The sequence below is a fragment of the Phyllobates terribilis genome, unplaced genomic scaffold (genome assembly GCF_046119375.1).
Source record: "Phyllobates terribilis strain yellow unplaced genomic scaffold, ASM4611937v1 Scaffold_5__5_contigs__length_657084704, whole genome shotgun sequence".
In the NCBI taxonomy this organism is placed as follows: Eukaryota; Metazoa; Chordata; class Amphibia; order Anura; family Dendrobatidae; genus Phyllobates; species Phyllobates terribilis.
The window spans coordinates 479612187-479631934 of NW_027362765.1; the positions used below are offsets into that span (position 1 = coordinate 479612187).

Consider the following 19748-nt stretch of genomic DNA (forward strand, 5'->3'; position numbering starts at 1 on the left):
AGGACATCCCTGCCTTGTCCCATTGGTGATTGTGAAAGGTGATGAAAATGTTCTGACGCACCCCCTGGGCCTTGGGACACCCGCAGCCGGACCCTTTTTGGTGGATGCTGGTGGTTGTAGTCTTCGTGGCGGCGATCCGGTTCCGTGGCTCAGGGCGGTCAAACCAGTGGCGGAACTATTTATGTGGTTTTGATGTTTAAATGTCCGACTACGCCACCCGTGGATTGCGGTCAGAGTGAACCGCCGCTACATGGCAGACCGCTAAGGCTGGTGTTGTGGGTGCAGCAGAGCGTAGCATAACTCCCCACGGGAGGAGTATAGCCTCAGGGCAGTGTATGCGGAGGATGGGGGTGATGTTGCAGGGCAGCAGCAGTAACGACACGGAGTCAGTGATGCAGTTCAGGGCCTTTACTCACAGTTCTTATTATCCAGACCACGTCTGCAGGTAACGGCTGCCCACGTCGTACTGTGCTCACCAGGTGAGGGGCTCAGACAACTCCCAGATAACTTTGGAGCGCTTCACAGGACCCCCTTTGTGTGTCCTTTGTCTGGCCTTTCTTACCAACACTTCTGTCCGGCTGCCTCGGGCCTCCTCTTGGTAAACTTGGCGCCAGTTTCCCTGACCCTATGTGGTGCCTTCCTAGCGGGTGGAGCAAGGGGCTGCGCCACATAAAATGTCAGAGCCTCCGGTTTCTAGCTGAGGGTCGTTTCCTGCCTCCACTAGTTCGGGGACCGGTCTCCCCCTTTGGCCTGACCCCTCCACGCAGGTGGATTCGGGCGTGCGGTGGCGACTCGCCCGTCCGCACCCCTGGGATCCCTTCATTCCTCGTTCCTGGAGCCTTCTCCGCTCCTCTTCCTTCCTTCTCCCTCTTGCAGGCCTGGGCCTCTGTTACTAGGCCCGCCTCCGGAGCAGAGCTCATGCAGAGCCCCTGCTCCCTGCCACTTCTGCTCAGACTTCTCTGCACTGAACTAAGATGGTGCCCACCTTTTATACTCCCTTCTCAATGCACCCAGGAACTGCTTCCTCCCTGCTCCTGCACTGCAGGGTTCCCCTTCCTCAGTATTCCCTCCCCCCACTCCAGCCAGGGACAGGGACTGTCGTGCCCATCTCAGGGGCATATTGGTCGCCCTGCCCCACGGCAATGTGGTGTAATGCATGCAGGTGTCGGGTCCTGATCCACACTCCATCCTTATCTGAGAGTGAGATATCACACCTCTGGGTGAGGTGCAATACGTCTGTAGCAACCGAGCCCTCGGTGCTACAGTTCCATTTATCTTCAGCCTAGGTGACGTATTGTGATACAGGGCCGTGATTTTGGCTATAAAAGGGTCCCCTAGACCCCTACCCCAAGCTTTTTAAGAGAATCATATATGGCGTGCCAGGAGACTCTATGGAATGCTTTCTCAGCATCCAACGAGAGTATCTACTTACAAATTTTTAACTGCATCTAGCCCAGGAAATACTTTGTGCCTAGTAGCAGTGTCTGCTAGTCAGCGGATTATCCCGGCTGTTAAGCAAGCTACACCACCTGTAGTTTGGACACTTAATTTTTTCAAAGGAAATGCTTCGGGACCACGGGATACTTAGTGAAGAGCATCAGGAGGCACCCCAAGGCATAGGGGCTGGGACTGGCACTAGGATGCCTTGCGGTGGACAGCCGAGCTCGATCCTTATAAAAGCTTTTTAACTGCAGCAGCTTTAGTGGACGCTACTGGAGCTGGAATTACGCGGCTGCTGGCATGAGACTTGCCCTCCAATAGATCCTTGTAAATGGATTTAAAGTGTATTCATTCAAATTAGAGGGACAATTTAAATTAAAAAGCTTAGAGCTGCCTCCACCACAGGGGGGCTCTCTCTACCCACCAGCGGACAGGCACCAGTATTGGGAGAGGGGGGCTGGCCGTCAGGGTTAACCGCGGCTCTGGCACAAACCCGGCGACACGGAGGTGGCACGGGCAGGAGCGGACTGGCCGTCTCGGCTTCTCACTTTTTGGATTTTAGAAGGGCATGACATGCCTATATCTGTGTCTCCCCCTCCTTTTACTCCTCCACCTCTTTTCTTTTCGCATGACTATATGTACTTGTCACTTTTCCATGTGTTAGTTGTGTCTTCTGAGCAGTTTGTCAGCTTTTGGACACCTTTGAAGGTGTTTTCTATGTGTTTCTATGTGTTGTTGTTTGCCTGCCATTGGTTTTAACGGTGTTCGAAGGTGTTCGACGAACAGTTCGACGAACAGTTTGGCGAACACACGGGTGTTCGACGAACCGAACCGTACTCGAACACTACGGGGGTGGCTCAACACTACTCACTAGTTGAGTTTGCATCGGGTGCTCGGGTATGCACCAAGTATTGTGGGTGCTCAAGTGACATGTTCAAGTCTCTGCCTCATATGTTTTGCAGCTGTTATACAGCCAAAAAAAATTCTGGGATTGCCTACCATACAAGAGAAATCCCCACGTTTTTTTTTGGGTGTCTAACAACCATGAAACATGTGGGGCGGGGACTTGAGCATGTCACTTGAGCACCCGCGATACTTGGTGCATACCCGAGTACCCGATGAAAACTCAAGTAGCAAGCACTTGTGCTCAAGACTATAGACAACATATTCAATATGATGACCTAATGTTATCAAATTCTGTGTCATACCTCTGGGTTCAAAATGTTCACTATACTCCTTGTTAAAATCCTTGAGGGATGTAGTTTCGTAAATGGGGTCACTTGTGGTGAGTTTCCACTGTTTAAGCACATGAGGGGCTCTCCAAACATAACATGGCGTCCGCTCCCGATTCCAGCCAATTTTGCGTTCAAAAAGTCACACAGTGCTCCTTCCCTACTCAACCCTGCTGTGCGCCCAAACAGTGTTTTTTCCCCACATATGGGGTATCGGCATACTCGGGAGAAATTCACAACAAATGGTTTGGTGCAATTTCTCCTGTTACTTTTATGAAAATGCAAAATTTGGGTCTGAAAAACTTTTTGTGGGAAAAATGTGAAAATTTTATCTTCATGGCTCAATGGTATAAACTTCTATAAAGCACCTGGGGGTTTAAGGTGGTCACTACACATCAAGATAAGTTCCATAAGGGGTCTATTTACCAAAATGGTGTCACTTGTGTTTTTTTTTCGCTGTTTAGGCAAATCAGCGGCTCTCCAAATGTGACATGGCATCTGCTAATTATTCAAGCAAATTTTACATTCAAAAAGTCAAATCGCGCTCCTTCCTTTCCGAGCCCTGCTGTGTGCCCAAACCGTGGTTTTCTCCCACATATGGGGTATTGGCTTACTCAAGAGAAATTTCAAAACAAATGGAATAGTGAAATTTCTCCTGTTACCCTTATGAAAATGCAAAATTGGGGTCTGAAAAACATTTTTGTGGGAAAAAATGTGAACATTTTATTTTTACAGCTCAATGATATAAACTTCTGTGAAGCACCTGGGGCTTCAAGGTGCTCACCACACATCTAGATAAGTTCCCTAAGGGGAAGGAGAAATTCCAAAACAAATTTTGGCATCCATTTTTTCCTGGTACTCTTGAAAATAAAAAAAATTGGGTCTAAAGCAACATTTTTGTTTCAAAAATTTAAATGCTCATTGTTTTTATTCCACATTCCAAAAATTCCTGTGAAGCACCTGAAGGGTTAATAAACTTCTTGAATGTGGTTTTGAGCACCTTGAGGGGTGCAGTTTTTAGAATCGTGTCACTTTTGGGTATTGTCTGTCATATAGACCCCTCAAAGTGACTTCAAATGTGATATGGTCTCTAAAAAATGGTTTTGTAAATTTTGTTGGACAAAATAGAAATTGCTGGTCACCTTTTAACCTTTATAACTTCCTAAAGAAAATAAATGTTGGTTCCAAAATTGCGCTGATGTAAGTAGACATGTGGGAAATATTATTTATTAACTATTTTGTGTGACATAACTCTCTGATTTAAGGGCATGAAAATTCAAAGTTTGAAAATTGCAAAATTGTAAAAATTTTGACAAATTTCTTATTTTTCAAAAATAAATGCAAGTCATACTGAATACATTTTACAACTATCAGGAAGCACAATATGTCTTGAAAAAGCATTCTAAGAATCAGTGGGATTCATTGAAGCGTTCCAGAGCTATCACCTAATAAAGTAACAGTGGTCAGAATTATGAAAATTGGCCTGATCACTAAAGTGCAAACAGCCTTGGGGGGTAAAGGGGTTAAGCTGTCTTCTTTATCTGTGAATTTAACTCTATTCATCTGGAACACATCAATAATAGTCCCTATAAATAAATAGAAGCAACAGCACTTATAGAGGTGAAAGCAAAGAGCATTTATTGTTTCTAGCAGCAGAAGACTTAGTCTTTATAAAGAAGCAGATGACAGAAGGGTAAACATTACTAGCATATGTAAATTTGCTATTGGATAAATCATCTACAGTGGTGGCCAAAAGTATTGGCACCCCTGCAATTCTGTCAGATAATACTCTGTTTCTTCCTGAAAATGATTGCAATCACAAATTCTTTGGCATTATTATCTTCATTTAATTTGTCTTAAATGAAAAAACGCAAAAAGAATTGTCCTAAAGCCAAATTGGATATAATTCCATAACCAAACCTAAAAAAGGGGGTGGACAAAAGTATTTCACTGTTTGAAAAATCATGTGATGCTTCTCTAATTCGTGTAATTAACAGCACCTGTAACTTACCTGTGGCACCTAATAGGTGATGGCAATAACTAAATCACACTTGCAGCCAGTTAACATGGATTAAAGTTGACTCAACCTCTGTCCTGTGTGCTTGTGTGCACCACATTGCGCATGGAGAAAAGAAAGAAGACCAAAGAACTGTCTGAGGACTTGAGAAACCAAATTGTGAGGAAGCATGAGCAATCTCAAGGCTACAAGTCCATCTCCAAAGACCTGAATGTTCCTGTGTCTTCCGTGTGCAGTGTCATCAAGAAGTTTAAAGCCCATGGCACTGTGGCTAACCTCCCTAGATGTGGATGGAAAAGAAAAATTGACGAGAGATTTCAGCGCAAGATTGTGCGGATGGTGGATAAAGAACCTCGACTAACATCCAAACAAGTTCAAGCTGCCCTGCAGTCCGAGGATACAACAGTGTCAACCCGTACTATCCGTCGGCGTCTGAATGAAAAGGGACTGTATGGTAGTATACCCAGGAAGACCCCACTTCTTACCCCGAGACATAAAAAAGCCAGGCTGGAGTTTGCCAAAACTTACCTGAGGAAAAGCCTAAAACGTTTTGGAAGAATGTTCTCTGGTCAGATGAGACAAAAGTAGAGCTTTTTGGGAAAAAGCATCAACATTGAGTGTACAGGAAAAAAAAGAGGCATTCAAAGAAAAGAACACGGTCCCTACAGTCAAACATGGCTGAGGTTCCCTGATGTTTTGGGGTTGCTTTGCTGCCTCTGGCACTGGACTGCTTGACCGTGTGCATGGCATTATGAAGTCTGAAGACTACCAACAAATTTTGCAGCATAATGTAGGGCCCAGTGTGAGAAAGCTGGGTCTCCCTCAGAGGTCATGGGTCTTCCAGCAGGACAATGACCCAAAACACACTTCCAAAAGCACTATAAAATGGTTTGAGAGAAAGCACTGGAGACTTCTAAGGTGGCCAGCAATGAGTCCAGACCTGAATCCCATAGAACACCTGTGGAGAGATCTCAAAATGGCAGTTTGGAGAAGGCACCCTTCAAATATCAGGGACCTGGAGCAGTTTGCCAAAGAAGAATGGTCTATAATTCCAGCAGAGCATTGTAAGAAACTCATTGATGGTTACCGGAAGCGGTTATTCGCTGTTATTTTGGCTAAAGGTTGTGCAACCAAGTATTAGGCTGAGGGTGCCAATACTTTTGTCTGGCCCATTTTTGGATTTTTGTGTGAAATGATCAATGATTTGATTTTTGCTTCATTCTCTTTTGTGTTTTTTCCTTGCAAGCAAATTAAATGAAGATAATAAGACCAAAGAATTTGTGATTGCAATCATTTTCAGGAAGAAACTGAGTATTATCTGACAGAATTGCAGGGGTGCCAATACTTTTGGCCACCACTGTACTTCATCTTCAAAGTGGAGAAGCTCTTTATATTACAAGCACATGCCGTGATCTGTTAATGACAAAAATATGTTTTTAGGGATTGTTTTGATTCTTTTTACACAAGAAATGAAGAAGGTTACCATCCATTTACCCCTAATTCATACTGTATATATTAAGGTCACTGACATTAATGATGCTGTGTTTGCATTAAAAAGCTTGAATGGTTTTGGATACAGTTTAGAAGGCTTCAAAGTGTAATACATGTCTTTTCAGGGCAATCAAAATTTTTGACAAATTTGGCAGAGCTGGCGAATTTGAATTCCAAAGGATTTGCCCATTTCTTTTACATTGTTTTAGGAAAGTGTCATATTTGCTTATACTGCAGGAAGAATTGCTTAGACTCTTTTCATCCTTTTCAATAGCAGGAAATTTAGAGATGATACATAACAGTACATAGTCATACATCATAATATGTTATACAGGTTTTTCTGTGCTATCAAAGTTTATTAACTATTTGTGTCTATGCTACTATGGGATGAAGAGTCCACTCTTTAGTTAGACAGATGCAAGGAGGAGGAATTGTACTGAGTGGTATCTGAGCTTGATGCTCCATTAAATTCCATAGAAAATATGGAGAAAAATAGACATGCTAGCTTGGATACTTACTTATACTGTAACTAATGCAAGGCATGGGAAGGTCCACATTCCAGCAATCTCTGGTGGTCCAAGTGGTTAAACTCCATTAATGGAACATTTTTCCCCTGTCTTCAGTAAGCGTAGTGTACATTTCATGGCACAGTGAATTTATGACACAACATTTTGTGATATCCATGATACAGTGATAATTAAATCATGATATGAAAAGAAAATGCAAACTGTACTTTTTGTGTTTATTGTAATTCCATCTGCTCAGTTAAATGTGGATGGACATTTTAAATTTAATATTTTACTGATGCTTTACTTTTCAGATTTTCAATCAGTGAAACAAATTCTGAGCATTAGCATGTGAATGATCGCACAAGTTAAAATGATGCCATCTGGGTCTTTGAATACTGTTCAAAATTATGATTACACTCTATTTTAATGCAGCAATATTTACTATTGTATTACACAATAGGGAACAATGATTTCCTGTGACTTTGGACAATGAGGCTCATTTTTATATTCCATGCAAAATTATATGGAAAAAAAAAGCTTTCTGAAATGGAAATGGCTTCCTGGAATAGAGTTGTAGCAAGTTGTATGTTGCTGCTATCATGAATACATTGTACTGAAAGATTAAGGGCCCAATTTATCAAAGCTTTTATGCACGAATTCTGGTGCAAAAAGCTCGAGGCTGCACGAAAATTTTGTGATTTTAGGTATTCTCATGCCAATTTCACAAAGACCTGACAAAGTGGAAGGAGCTGGCAAGAGACAGGGCATGGCAGCGTCAAATGATGAGCAGGGACATTCGCTATGCTTTAAATCTTAAACCATCAGGACCTTAAGTAAGATTTGTGGCTAGGTGCACACAGAGGTGCATTCCACTTGCCAGAGGCTCCTGATTTATTAAGAGGCATATGTCTTTTATTAAATCAGGATACTTGCACTCCACACTGCCCCTCATCAAAACCGGCCTGAAGATTGCCGCTCTTGATGAATCAGGGCCTGAATATTAGCTCTGATCTCAAAATGTCTTCTTTTCCTGTGAGAAGAACATTTTATAATCCTAAAACAAGCAACCAGTGTAGAGACCAGTCTGCATTAGGGGGGCATGGAGAGTATTCTGTATGGGGAGCAGTTTGTTTCAGGGGAGAATAGTCTAAGTGAGAAATGAAGGCCACGGAAAGCCCTATGCGGGGAGACAGAATTAGAATCTAGACTCAACCTATCTGCCGTAGTGAAAAGTCTGGAACCTAAAGGAGCAAGTTTCACACTGGACAACAGGAATGCAACATTAATCCTTCCACTGATCTTTGATAGGGATACTGACATTAATACCTTCTTTGCACTGATCCACTAGGGATGCACATACAAACTCCTTCACTGCCCTGTACCAAAGTTGCCATAGACCTTACAAATTTGACCATAAATCCGTGACCTTGGCTCAGGACAGTAATTGCCTAATGGCTCAAGCACACGAACATATAAATCGGAGAAGTGCAATGAGAGAAAACTTTGCATTGCACTCTGACCAATGTTAGTAAATGTAAACAAATGCAAGAGTGCAATAGGTATGTTCGTAAATGACCAATGTAAGTAAATGAGTCTGTGCTCATCTGCAAGTTTTTTCTCAGCTCAGATCAGACAGAAAAAAATCATTGCATGTTGTGATTGTCTGCGAGAATCAGATCACACTTGCCACTGCAAGTCAATGGGGAGAAAAAAAATCAAACGGCAAACGGACCATGCGATTTTTAGACACACATCTTAAAGGAAACCCAACATTTCATCACCTAAGTACAGTAAATTCACAGCCCGAACAATTAGAATAAAATATATGGATGGATATGTAGATAGAATGCATAAATAAATATATGTCAGTGAGATATATAATCAGTGCTTTGTGTGTGTAGTTTTGTGTACTTGTATTTAGGAAATAAATAAATAAATGAAAAAAATGATGTGGGGTCCCCCATTTTTAATAACCAGCTAAAGGAAAGCAGACAGATGCAGACTGGTCCTATTATGCTGGGAAGGGGCCAATATCCGTGGGCCTTTCTGGCCTATTAATATTGGCCCCCAGCTGTCTGCTTAACCTTTACTGGTTATTAAAAAGGGGGGACCTAAACAAAAATAAGTTGGGTCTCCTCCATTTTTAATAACCAGCAAAGGCTAAGCAAACAGCTGTGGGCTGATATTTATAGGCTGGGAAGGGCCATGGATATTTGCTCCCCTCAGCCTAATAAGACCAGCCCTCAGCCAGTCACAGCTGTTTGCTTTGCCTTTACAGGTCAGTAAAGGGGAGACCCACTCAAAACCTGGCGTGGGGTCCCTCCTATTGTTACTAACCAAAAAAGGCTAAAAAGAAAGCTGCGAGAAAATATTAATAGATTGGGAAGGGGCCTTTGATATTGGCCCCCTCCCAACCAAATAAGACCAGCCATAAGCCATCCTAGAAATGGCCCATCCATTAGATGCACCAATTCTGGCACTTCGCCTCGGCTCTTCCCAATTGGCCTGGTGCATTGGCAATCGAGATAATGATTTTGTGGTTGATGTCAGCTATGTAATGTCCACTGACATCAAGCCAAGGGGTTAGTAAAGGAGAAGTGTCTATCAGACACCCCCATTACTAACCCTGCAGTCAAAAGAAAGAAACACACAGTCTGTGTGTCCTCTTGCTTCTCCTTAAATATCTGTTTTAAGTCTCTCTTCACCAAGATAGATAAACCTTTTTCTATTTACATATAAAGGTCATCAGTCACAGGTCGGGGTTAGAGGTGCAGGGCTCACTCAGGTCTCATTGTTTGAGCTAATCAATTTACATAGCTGTTATAGCAGGGGCTTTTTAAATCAGCATCATTGTTTCAGAATCAAAGAGGAGACAACAATCAGGGTTATACAAATACTGATCTGTTCTTATTGACCAGGCACATAAATACACATACATTCACAAGTCAACAGAAACATAATAGTGTATTTCACTTGGATTAACAAATCTAAACGTCTGGCTGATAAAGATTTTAAGCTGTATCTTCACACCAAGTATAGCGTTTCTTTGCATGGTTTAACCAGGAGAGATAGCTGTTGACTAATTGTGCATTTGATTAACACCAGTCAAAAGTGTATATGTGCTTATAGACAATATTACTGGCTTCTTATAATGTAGCCTTGCTTTGTTATTTGCGTTTGCTTTGTATAATGTAATGGTAATGACTACTTGTAACACCTTGTACAATTTACAATGTTATGTTCTATGAGAAAATATGGTGCTCTAACTTTATGATACCTTTTTTTTCAAAGAATTTAAAGAACATAATGTATTATGCAGTGTACTTGTTCATAAGATATAAAAATTCATATAATTGTAAAATAGAGACTCAATGTAAATTGTAAAATGGATTTTTTTTCTATTATTAGTCTACACAAAATCCCATATGAGAACAAAACCAAAATAGAGGCTGTTAAAATTTGTCAATATGTTGAAAGGCTGAAACATCACATTAACATAAATATTCCAACTTTTAAGACTGCGTGCCCATGATCCCTAATAGCAGGGTTTTGGATGCAGATCACTGGCGCTGCGTCCAAAATGCTGCGTTCTACAGTACAAACACAGTGGATGGAATTTATAGAAATCCCTTGCCCACTCTGCTTCTATTTGACGCCGCGTAAACTCATCCATGGCATGGCTTTACGAGCCGAAGCATGTCATGAAATGAAATTTTCTCAATAGAATGTATTGGATGCTGTAAATTCGCATTGTTCAATGAACACATGCAGATTTACCTGCGTGATCGGATGCAGCACTTTGGACGTAGCAAAAATATGCTGTGTCCAAAGTGCTGCTATAGACTGATCGTGGGCGCATAGCCTTACTAAGTTCATTGCTGATTTATTATAACAAATTATAGTTACATAGTTAGTACAGTCGAAAAAAAGATACATGACCAAGTTCAAGTCAAGGCCAGGTAAGAAGCAAAGCTTGGTATCCAGACTAAATAATTCAATTTCAGTTTAATCAGCCCAAACACTCTTGCTTCTTACATCTGAGAGTGCTTTAAGGGTATGTGCATTGATTGTCTTTTTTGGGCAAATTTTGCCTGGAATCCTTCTGTAAAAGCATGGTAAACTGTTGCAAAAAAATAGACATTATGCACAGCATTGTCAAAAGAACATTGCTGTGAACATTTTCTTGCTAACTTTACTTCCTTTAACTGCTTTATGGTTTGGAAATCTTGGAGCAGTTAAAAGAAGTAACATGTGGTTTATTATGGAAGTCACCCACTCTCTAGTATCTAGAATACATTAAAAATACTCTGCCCGGCAGAGATGTTATGGAAATGACCGTAAAACTGCCGGTAGAGTTGAATCAAGAAAAAGGCCTTTGGCTTTTTTCTGAAGTGACTTTGTGACAGAAAATTTCAGTGACTCCATCGGTTGTATGTGGTCTTACAACTCAGCTTCATTGAAGTGAAGATGGTTGTGCTATAATACCACACAAAAATTGAGAACAGGTAAGGTGCTGTTAAGGGGAAAAGGAAGCAGGTATATCTAATCTTAGATCCTTTCAGTGTCTTTTAGTGACCACTTAGTTAGAGGTGGCATTTGTCTAGAAACTATGCCAGAAAACTTTAATTGGTTGATTGCTGTATAGCTGGCTTAAAAATGATAGTGCTCACTATGTACTTTTGGACCCTTAATGCTGCAGAAAGATTTTTATTCAAAAATTTGATATGATAGGACGATCTTCCTTACCTACTACGCATAAAACCTTTACTGCAGTGCTGCCGATCCCTTTACTATTCATACAATGTTAAGTTATCTTCATCCTCTTAAAAGAATTGTCACTTTTTTAATTTTAGTAAAAAAATATTATATTTGATGAAAAATATATTTATATTTATTATATTTGCTTTAATTTTTAATTGTATTGAATCATTAAATAATTGTTATAAGTAATGTTATTAAATAATTAACCCACCGAGGGTTGCCTATGGTATTTTCTTGTGTGTTAGTGTTACTGGAAATGGGAAAATCTGAAAATTTTACTTTTCAGTTTTCTGATTTTGAAAAAATATTAATCATTGTGTGGAAAAATAAAAATGATAGCTTTCATATTCATGAAAATAAATTTTTTGATGATGTAATTTCTTTAATTGAGCTATCCATGTGTGGCAAGTTATCAAGATGATGGATCATGGTATCATTTCAAGATTTGCATTGAAGCCCCTTTTAGGATTGCTGTTGTTGGGACACTATATGAATGAAATATATTCATAAAATGTTTGCATATTTTTACATTGACACATACAAGTAATGTTTTTTTATATTGCAGGCAGAACAAGACAATGGTCACCCACTTCCAGCATTTGCTAATCTTCATATAGATATCTTGGATGAGAACAACCAAGCTCCATATTTCACTTTTTCCACTTATCAGGGTTATATCCTGGAGTCATCGCCTGTTGGAACAACGATCTCGGAAAATCAGAACTTAACTGCTCCACTGGGTTTTGTAGCTCTGGATAATGACATTGAAGAAGTGAGTCATTATATTTTATTACCTACAATGCTTTTACTGTATTTAAAAAGTGACTATTATCAAGATAAACGTGGAAAAGAGATTTTGAATGATGAATTACATGTATGATCTACATTTGTATATCATTTGTATTCCGTCTGATGGTAGTCTACAACCAGGGCTCTATTTTAAATGCCATGTAGTAGATTAGGGTACTGTTAAAGAATTTGCAAAAAAGACCAGGAGCTTCAAATTACACCTTATCACAACTAAAAATGAATGGCTCTAATGAAATTCAAATTCAAATAGTCTTGATTTTACCAAGAAATTTGATGATCTGTGAATTTATTTTCTGCAAATTTAACATCACTTATTATGCTCTGGGGTCTGGAGGAACCTCAGGGCAAAATAAAAGTAAGATGTAGAAAAAAAAAACTAATACTACACGGCTCACGTCCTCTGCTCACTCTCCTTTCTACAGTCCTCAGTGCCTCTTTTTGACGCTGTCATGTGCTGAATCCCTGACTTCCAACCACTACTAAGCCCAGATTGTCCCAAGCTAAAGTACTGAATGTAACATTGCGGCACATGTTGTGGTATTACAATGTTGCCACAACCTTACAGTGCCCATAGGCCGAGACTTCCGGGGCCAAGTCGACAACGGAAGTCCCAGCCTAGAGTGCTCTCCTTTAAGTTGTAGCACACGTATGCTGGAGAATACCAATTTTTGTAAAGTTTGAGTACATTTCAATTCCACTTTAATAAAGCAGCCGCAAAAGCAAACAAGATTTTAGGATGTATAAAATGAGAGATAAAATCTTGTGATCCCAACGTACTGTTACCCCTTTATAAATCACTTGTGAGGCCATATCTAGAATATGGGATCCATTTTTTGCGCTCCACATTTTAAAAAGGATATTCAGAAGTTAGAGTCAGTTCAAAGGCGGCAACTAGATCATTACAAGGGATGTAAGCTTCTCATATAATGAGAGGTTGGAAAAGTTGGGCTTGTTTATCTTAGAAAAAAAGATGCCTCAGAGGAGATCTCATTTACATGTACAAATATATATGTGGTCAGTACAAAGGACTAGCACATGACTTATTCCTTCCAAAGACCATACTAAGAACCAGGGGGCACTCATTACGGGTGAAAGAAAGGCGCTTCCAGCTGGTAAACAGGAAAGGGTTATTTACAGTCAGAGCAGTCAGGCTGTGGAATGCTGTCCACAAGAGATAGTAATGGCCGACACTACAACAGCTTTCAAAAAAGTGCTGGACAATTTCCTTGATACAGATAACATTGTGAGTTATAGTTAAATTAGTGACAAAATGTACAATTGGGGAGGAAGTTTGAACTTGATAGACCTAGGTCTTTATTCAACCTATGTAACTATGTAACTAAATCTGCACAACTCCTGTAACAAGTTATATATAGTGACACATACCAGGAGTAGTCATATGTCCAGCTCACTAATATAACATAGGAATTCCTGTTTTAAATTGAATAAATGGAAAAAACCTATATAAAACTTAAGATACAAATATCCAATTTTACTGAGGCTAAAACTTCTTACACCAGTCCATGAAGTGAGATCACTGAAGTTGTCAAATTTCTTAAAATGTTGATTATCTTAAGTAAATTTGGTGTACATGAGACTGTCTGTTTGTCAGAAAATGATACAGATATAGATGTGTATTAAGTTTGTGGTTGTGGGGTTTTGATAGTAAAATTGCCTAAAACCTGAAAACCACACACACTCCTTTAAAATCATACCCACTCTCTTCTGCACAGTTTAAATTGATCAAGTGCCAAGATAAGTTTCAGTGTTTTGCATTATCATAGCATGATTCATGATTTATGATACTTTAACTACTTCCTGACTGCCCATAGACTTTACTTTAAATTTTCTGACGGTCTGCACTTTACTCTGAACTGTCTTTCTAAAATGTCAATGCAAGGTATACTTCATCCACGTGACCTTGCAACTGCAAGACTATCAGACACTACTGAACTCCCCACAGGGAAGGCAGGTATGTTTTATTACATGATCTCTGTATATCTACTACTGAACAAGTGCTCTATATACAGTATAGGAAGCACTGGTGGTGCCTCATCTTTCAGGCCCAATGCTCGTGTGGTCGTTAAGTTGGGCCCGGTTAGCTCTGCTGTGCGGCCAAGGAGCTAAATTTCCCATGTAATTTGGGCTAATATACCAGACCCAGTTGCATGGGAGATCAACAATAAAAAGAAGAAAAATAAAAATAATTTAATAATATGTTAAAATGACCCTTTAAGAGCACAGAGGAGCAAAGTATGTGAAATAAATAAAAAAAAATCAAGAAAGCATAAATAAAACAAAAAAAGACATGTAAAAAATGTCTGATTTATAAAAAAATATTTGAAGTGAAAGGAGAACATATTTTAATTTTTTTTTTTGTGATCATTTATGGTCATAAAACATGAAATCAAAAAAATTTGAACTATAGACATGTGCTTCCTATTTTTCTTTACATTTATTTCCTGGCAACAGCAAAAAAAGGAACATAAAAATGACGTAAAAATTACACCCAATGTATCAAAAAATAAAAGATAAAAAAATGAAGGTAAAACTATCTGAATATTTGAAAGAAAAAAATATTAGAAGCGGTTGAAGGTGCATGTATGGAAAAACCTGAAAATGTTCTTGGCTTGGTCAGGAAGGTGGAAAGGGCCTGGTCTTAAACTGGTTAAGGCAACCATTGCATCAAAAATTGATGTAAATAGTTTAATTAATGAGGGCTAAAATGCTTACCAACTTAAGCAGTCAAATTTTGCTTTTCATCCTTATACTGTAGGTGCTCTCTGCTTAGAGGTTACAGCTCAAGATGAGCAATATCTATACTTTAAAGAGAATTTGTCATGTAAAATATAGCTATTAACCTGCAAATATGGAGTTAATTTGTAGATTAATAGTGTTCTGACACCATGCGGCGCTCGCACTGAGAGCTATTCTGCGTGGAGTAAATGACCTTAATCCCCCTTGGCATGCTTTCTTTTTCTGTTACTGGGGTAAGCACCAGCGCAGTTTGAGTCATCGCTCTGTGTATAGAGAGGAGCGGCTGTAACTGCATCCCCGGCACTGACTGACAGCAGGATCAGCATTGGAGCCTGCTGTCAGTCAGTGCCAGGGGGTGCGGTTACAGCCGCTGCTCTTTATACACAAAGTGGTGACTGAAATCACACTGGTACCACTCCTTTGACTGATTGAATGAGCCTGCTGGGGGGGGAATAAAATTAATTTCCTCTCAGCAGCAGGGCTCTCAGTACACTATTAACCTCAGATTAACCCCAATTATTTTTTTTCAGTTTTAGATTAACTCAATACCTGTAGATTAATCCTGTTATTTTACATGACAGGTTCCCTTTAATAGATATCACTATGATAATAATACTGTATTTCTTTTATAAGGGGTAGGACAGACATCCTTCTGGCTGCTCACTATATATAAACTGCTCAAAAAATAAAGGGAATACTTAAGCAACAGAATTTAACTCCAAGTAAATCAAACTTCTGTGAAATCATACTGTCCACTTAGGTAGCAACACTGATTGACAATCAATTTCACATGCTGTTGTGCAAATGGAATATACAATAGATGGAAATTATTGGCAATTATCAAGACACCCTCAATAAAGGAGTGGTTCTGCAGGTGGGGACCACAGACCACATCTCAGTACCAATGATTTCTGGCTGATGTTCTGGTCACTTTTGAATGTTGGTTGTGCCTTCACGCTCGTGGTAGCATGAGACAGACTCTACAACCCACAGAAGTTACTCAGGTAGTGCAGCTCATGCAGGATGGCACATCAATGCGAGCTGTGTCAAGAAGGTCTGCTGTGTCGGTCAGCGTAATGTTCAGAGGCTAGAGGCACTACCAGGAGACAGGCGAGTACACCAGGAGACATGGAGGGGGCCGTAGGAGGTCAACAACCCAGCAGCAGGACTGCTACCTCCACCTTTGTGCAAGGAGGAAAAGAAAGAGCACTGCCAGAGTCCTGCAAAATGACCTCCAGCAGGCCACAAATGTGCATGTGTCTGCACAACCGGTTAGAAACTGACTCCATGAGAGTGGTATGAGGGCCCGACATCCACAGATGGGGGTTGTGCTCACAGCCCAACACCGTGCAGGACGCTTGGCATTTGCCACAGAACACCAGGATTGGCAAAGTCGCCACTGGCACCCTGTGCTCTTCACAGATGAAAGCAGGTTCTCACTGAGCACTTGTGACAGACGTGACAGAGTCTGGAGATGCCGTGGAGAGTGATCTGCTGCCTGTAACATCCTTCAGCATGACCGGTTTGGCAGTGGGTCAGTAATGGTGTGGGGTGGCATTTCTTTGAAGGGCCGCACAGCCCTCCCTCTGCTCGCCAGAGGTAGCTTGACTGCCATTAGGTACCGAGATGAGATATTCAGACCCCTTGTGAGGCCATATGCTGGTTGGCCCTGGGTTCCTCCTAATGCAGGACAATGCCAGACCTCATGTGGCTGGAGTGTGTCAGCAGCTCCTGCAAGATGAAGGCATTGAAGCTATGGACTAGCCCGCCCGTTCCCCAGACCTGAATCCGATTGAGCACATCTGGGACATCATGTCTCGCTCCATCCACCAATGTCACGTTGCAGCACAGACTGTCCAGGAGTTGGTGGATGCTTTAGTCCAGATCTGGGAGGAGATCCCACAGGAGACCATGCACAACCTCATCAGGAGCATGCCCAGGCATTGTAGGGAGGTCATACAGGCACGAGGAGGCCACACACAATTCTGAGCCTCATTTTGACTTGTTTTAAGGACATTGCATCAAAGTTGGATCAGCCTGTAGTGTGTTTTTCCACTTTAATTTTGGGGGTGACTCCAAATCCAGGCTTCCATTGGTTAATAAATTTGATTTCTATTGATGATTTTTGTGTGATTTTGTTGTCAGCACATTCAACTTTTCACAGAACAAAATATTCAATGAGAATATTTCATTCATTCAGATCTAGGATGTGTTATTTGAGTGTTCCCTTTATTTTTTTGAGCAGTGTATATTTGATATATGACTAATGACTGTTATTATTAGGATCTTAAGGCAATCTTTATTTTAAGTAGCAGCAAAACTATTACCAGTTGTAATCTGAATGTGAGGTGAGACTCCAGGCCATAACTTGTCGTCCATATGGTCACAGCCGTGTGTTAGACATGCTGTCACTGGTAGCAATTTTAATCCCTTGTTGCTACAAATACAAAGTCTGTGACATTCCCTGTCATGTAGTGTTACCCAGACTTCTGAGCAGGTAGTCGATCCTAATTGACTTACTAGCACTAAAGGCTATTTACAGATAAAACAATAGGTAACATTTGGTCTGTGCCTTCGGCATGAACAGCAGAGTGTTCTACTTATCAGAAAAAGCTTTTATTTGTGAGTTGGGTACGTTTACTGACTGCTGAATTGTTTTATTGTTTTAAATGGTTAACTGTGAATATTCCCAAGTTTTTTAAAGCTCTTTTAAGGTGTCATCTGAAATTATTTTTATGTATTCTATTATATTTTAGCTTTGCTATTTGAACTAGACAAATACACAAAATAGAAATTGGTTTACTTGATACCCCGCTGACAAAATGTGCTGCCTATTTGTGCAAGACCTTGGAAGATAGGTGCCCACAGCTGGATATTTGATTGATTTGATTTTTACTGATGATTCTGAAGTGTAGAGAAGCAATTTTACAGTTCTTGAAAGTTCATGTTGTTCTTATCTCTCTTTTTTGATGTCCTGAATAGTGTTGAGCCACCCCTGTAGTGTTCGGGTTCGGTTCGGTTCGTCGAACAACGAGATGTTCGTGGAACTGTTCATCGAACAACATAGAACACTGTCGAACACCGTTGAACACCATTAAAACCAATGGCAGGCAAACAAAAACACATAGAAAATACCTTCAAAGGTGTCCAAAAGCTGACAAACTGCGCAGAAGACAATCTCTTTAAAAAAGCCCGCCGGCAATTCAGCATCGGTACCCGACAATTTAGAACAGAAAGAATAGAGCATCACACATAGATTAGATAGATAGAAACATGTCAGTCACATATATAATAAGTACAGTGATAGTGTTGATTTCTGTACTTGTCATTTAGTGTTAAAATAAAGGATTTATTAAAAAAAAAATTGGCGTGGGGTACCCCGTAATTTTAGTCTCTAGCGGAGGTTAAGCTGACGGCTGGAGCAGATGTTTGAAGCCTGGGAAGGGGTTAATACTCACGGACCTACCCAGGCTACTAATATCAGCTTCCAGCTGAATACCTAGCCTTTACTAGATATTAAAATGGGGGACCCCCCAAAAAAATGACGTGCGGTCCCCCCTATTTTAATAGCTAGCAAAGGCTAGGCAGACAGCTGGGGGCTGAAATTAATAGCCCAGGAAGGGTGCCATGAATATTGGCCCCCTCCCAGGCTAGAAACACCAGCTGTCAGCCGCCCCAGAAATGGCGCATCTAGCACTTAGCCTCGCTCTTCCCACAGCCCTGTAGCGGTGGCAGTGGAGTAATAGGGCTGGGGTTGATGTCAGCTTATAATGCCAACTGACATCAAGCCCAGGTTAGTAATGGAGAGGCGTCTATAAGACACCCCCATTACTAACCCCATAGTCAAAGTTAAAAAAAACACAAACACCCAGAATAAAGTCCTTTAATTGAAATAAACACAATTCTTTAATGTTCTAAATTAAACCATACTTTTCCCACGCTGCCAGTTACGTGCATGAGGTGAGCTGAGTTCATTGGAGATGAAATCGGCTCATCTGGATGCCGTCACAGCGAGACACTGAGAAGCGCAAGCATGCCTGCGCTTCTCAGTGTCTTCGGCATGGCAAGCTGGATGGCAGCTTTCTGCTGCGATCCAACTTGTCATGTGAATGTAGCAGAGCTAGAGCTGTCCTGGGAACCATGGAAAGGTAAGGATGAGGTTGGTTTATTATTTTACTTTTATTGCAGGAGATTGTTGTCTTCAGCTGGAATGGGCGTGAGGGTAAGTATGGTTTAATTTAGAACATTAAAGAATTGTGTGTTTATTTCAATTAAAGGACTTTATTCTGGGTGTTGTATTTTTTTTAACTTTGACTATGGGGTTAGTAATGGGGGTGTCTTATAGACGCCTCTCCATTACTAACCTGGGCTTGATGACAGCTGGCATTATAAGGTGACATTAGCCCCAGCCCTATTACCCCACTGCCACCGCTACAGGGCAGTGGGAAGAGCGAGGCTAAGTGCCAGAATTGGCGCATCCTATGGATGCGCCATTTCTTGGGCGGTTGACGGCTGGTGTTTCTCGCCTGGGAGGGGGCCAAAATTCATGGCACCCTTCCTGGGCTATTAATATCAGCCCCCAGCTGTCTGCCTAACCTTTGCTATCTATTAAAATAGGGAGGACCCCACGTCATTTTTTTTTGGGGTCCCCCATTTTAATAGCTAGTAAAGGCTAGGTATTCAGCTGGGGGCTGATATTAGTAGCCTGGGAAGCTCCGTGGGCCTGCTTTT

The 19748-nt window shown here is 40.9% G+C and overlaps 1 protein-coding gene across 1 annotated transcript in view; it reads left to right on the plus strand.

Moving 5' to 3' along the window:
- PCDH15 (protocadherin related 15) overlaps positions 1-19748 on the plus strand; it is a 2836044-nt gene that overhangs the window by 1231979 nt on the left and 1584317 nt on the right. The window contains exon 11 of the mRNA XM_073685487.1: positions 12016-12222. Coding sequence (XP_073541588.1) covers positions 12016-12222 — 207 coding nt within the window. The remainder of the gene's footprint in view (positions 1-12015; positions 12223-19748) is intronic.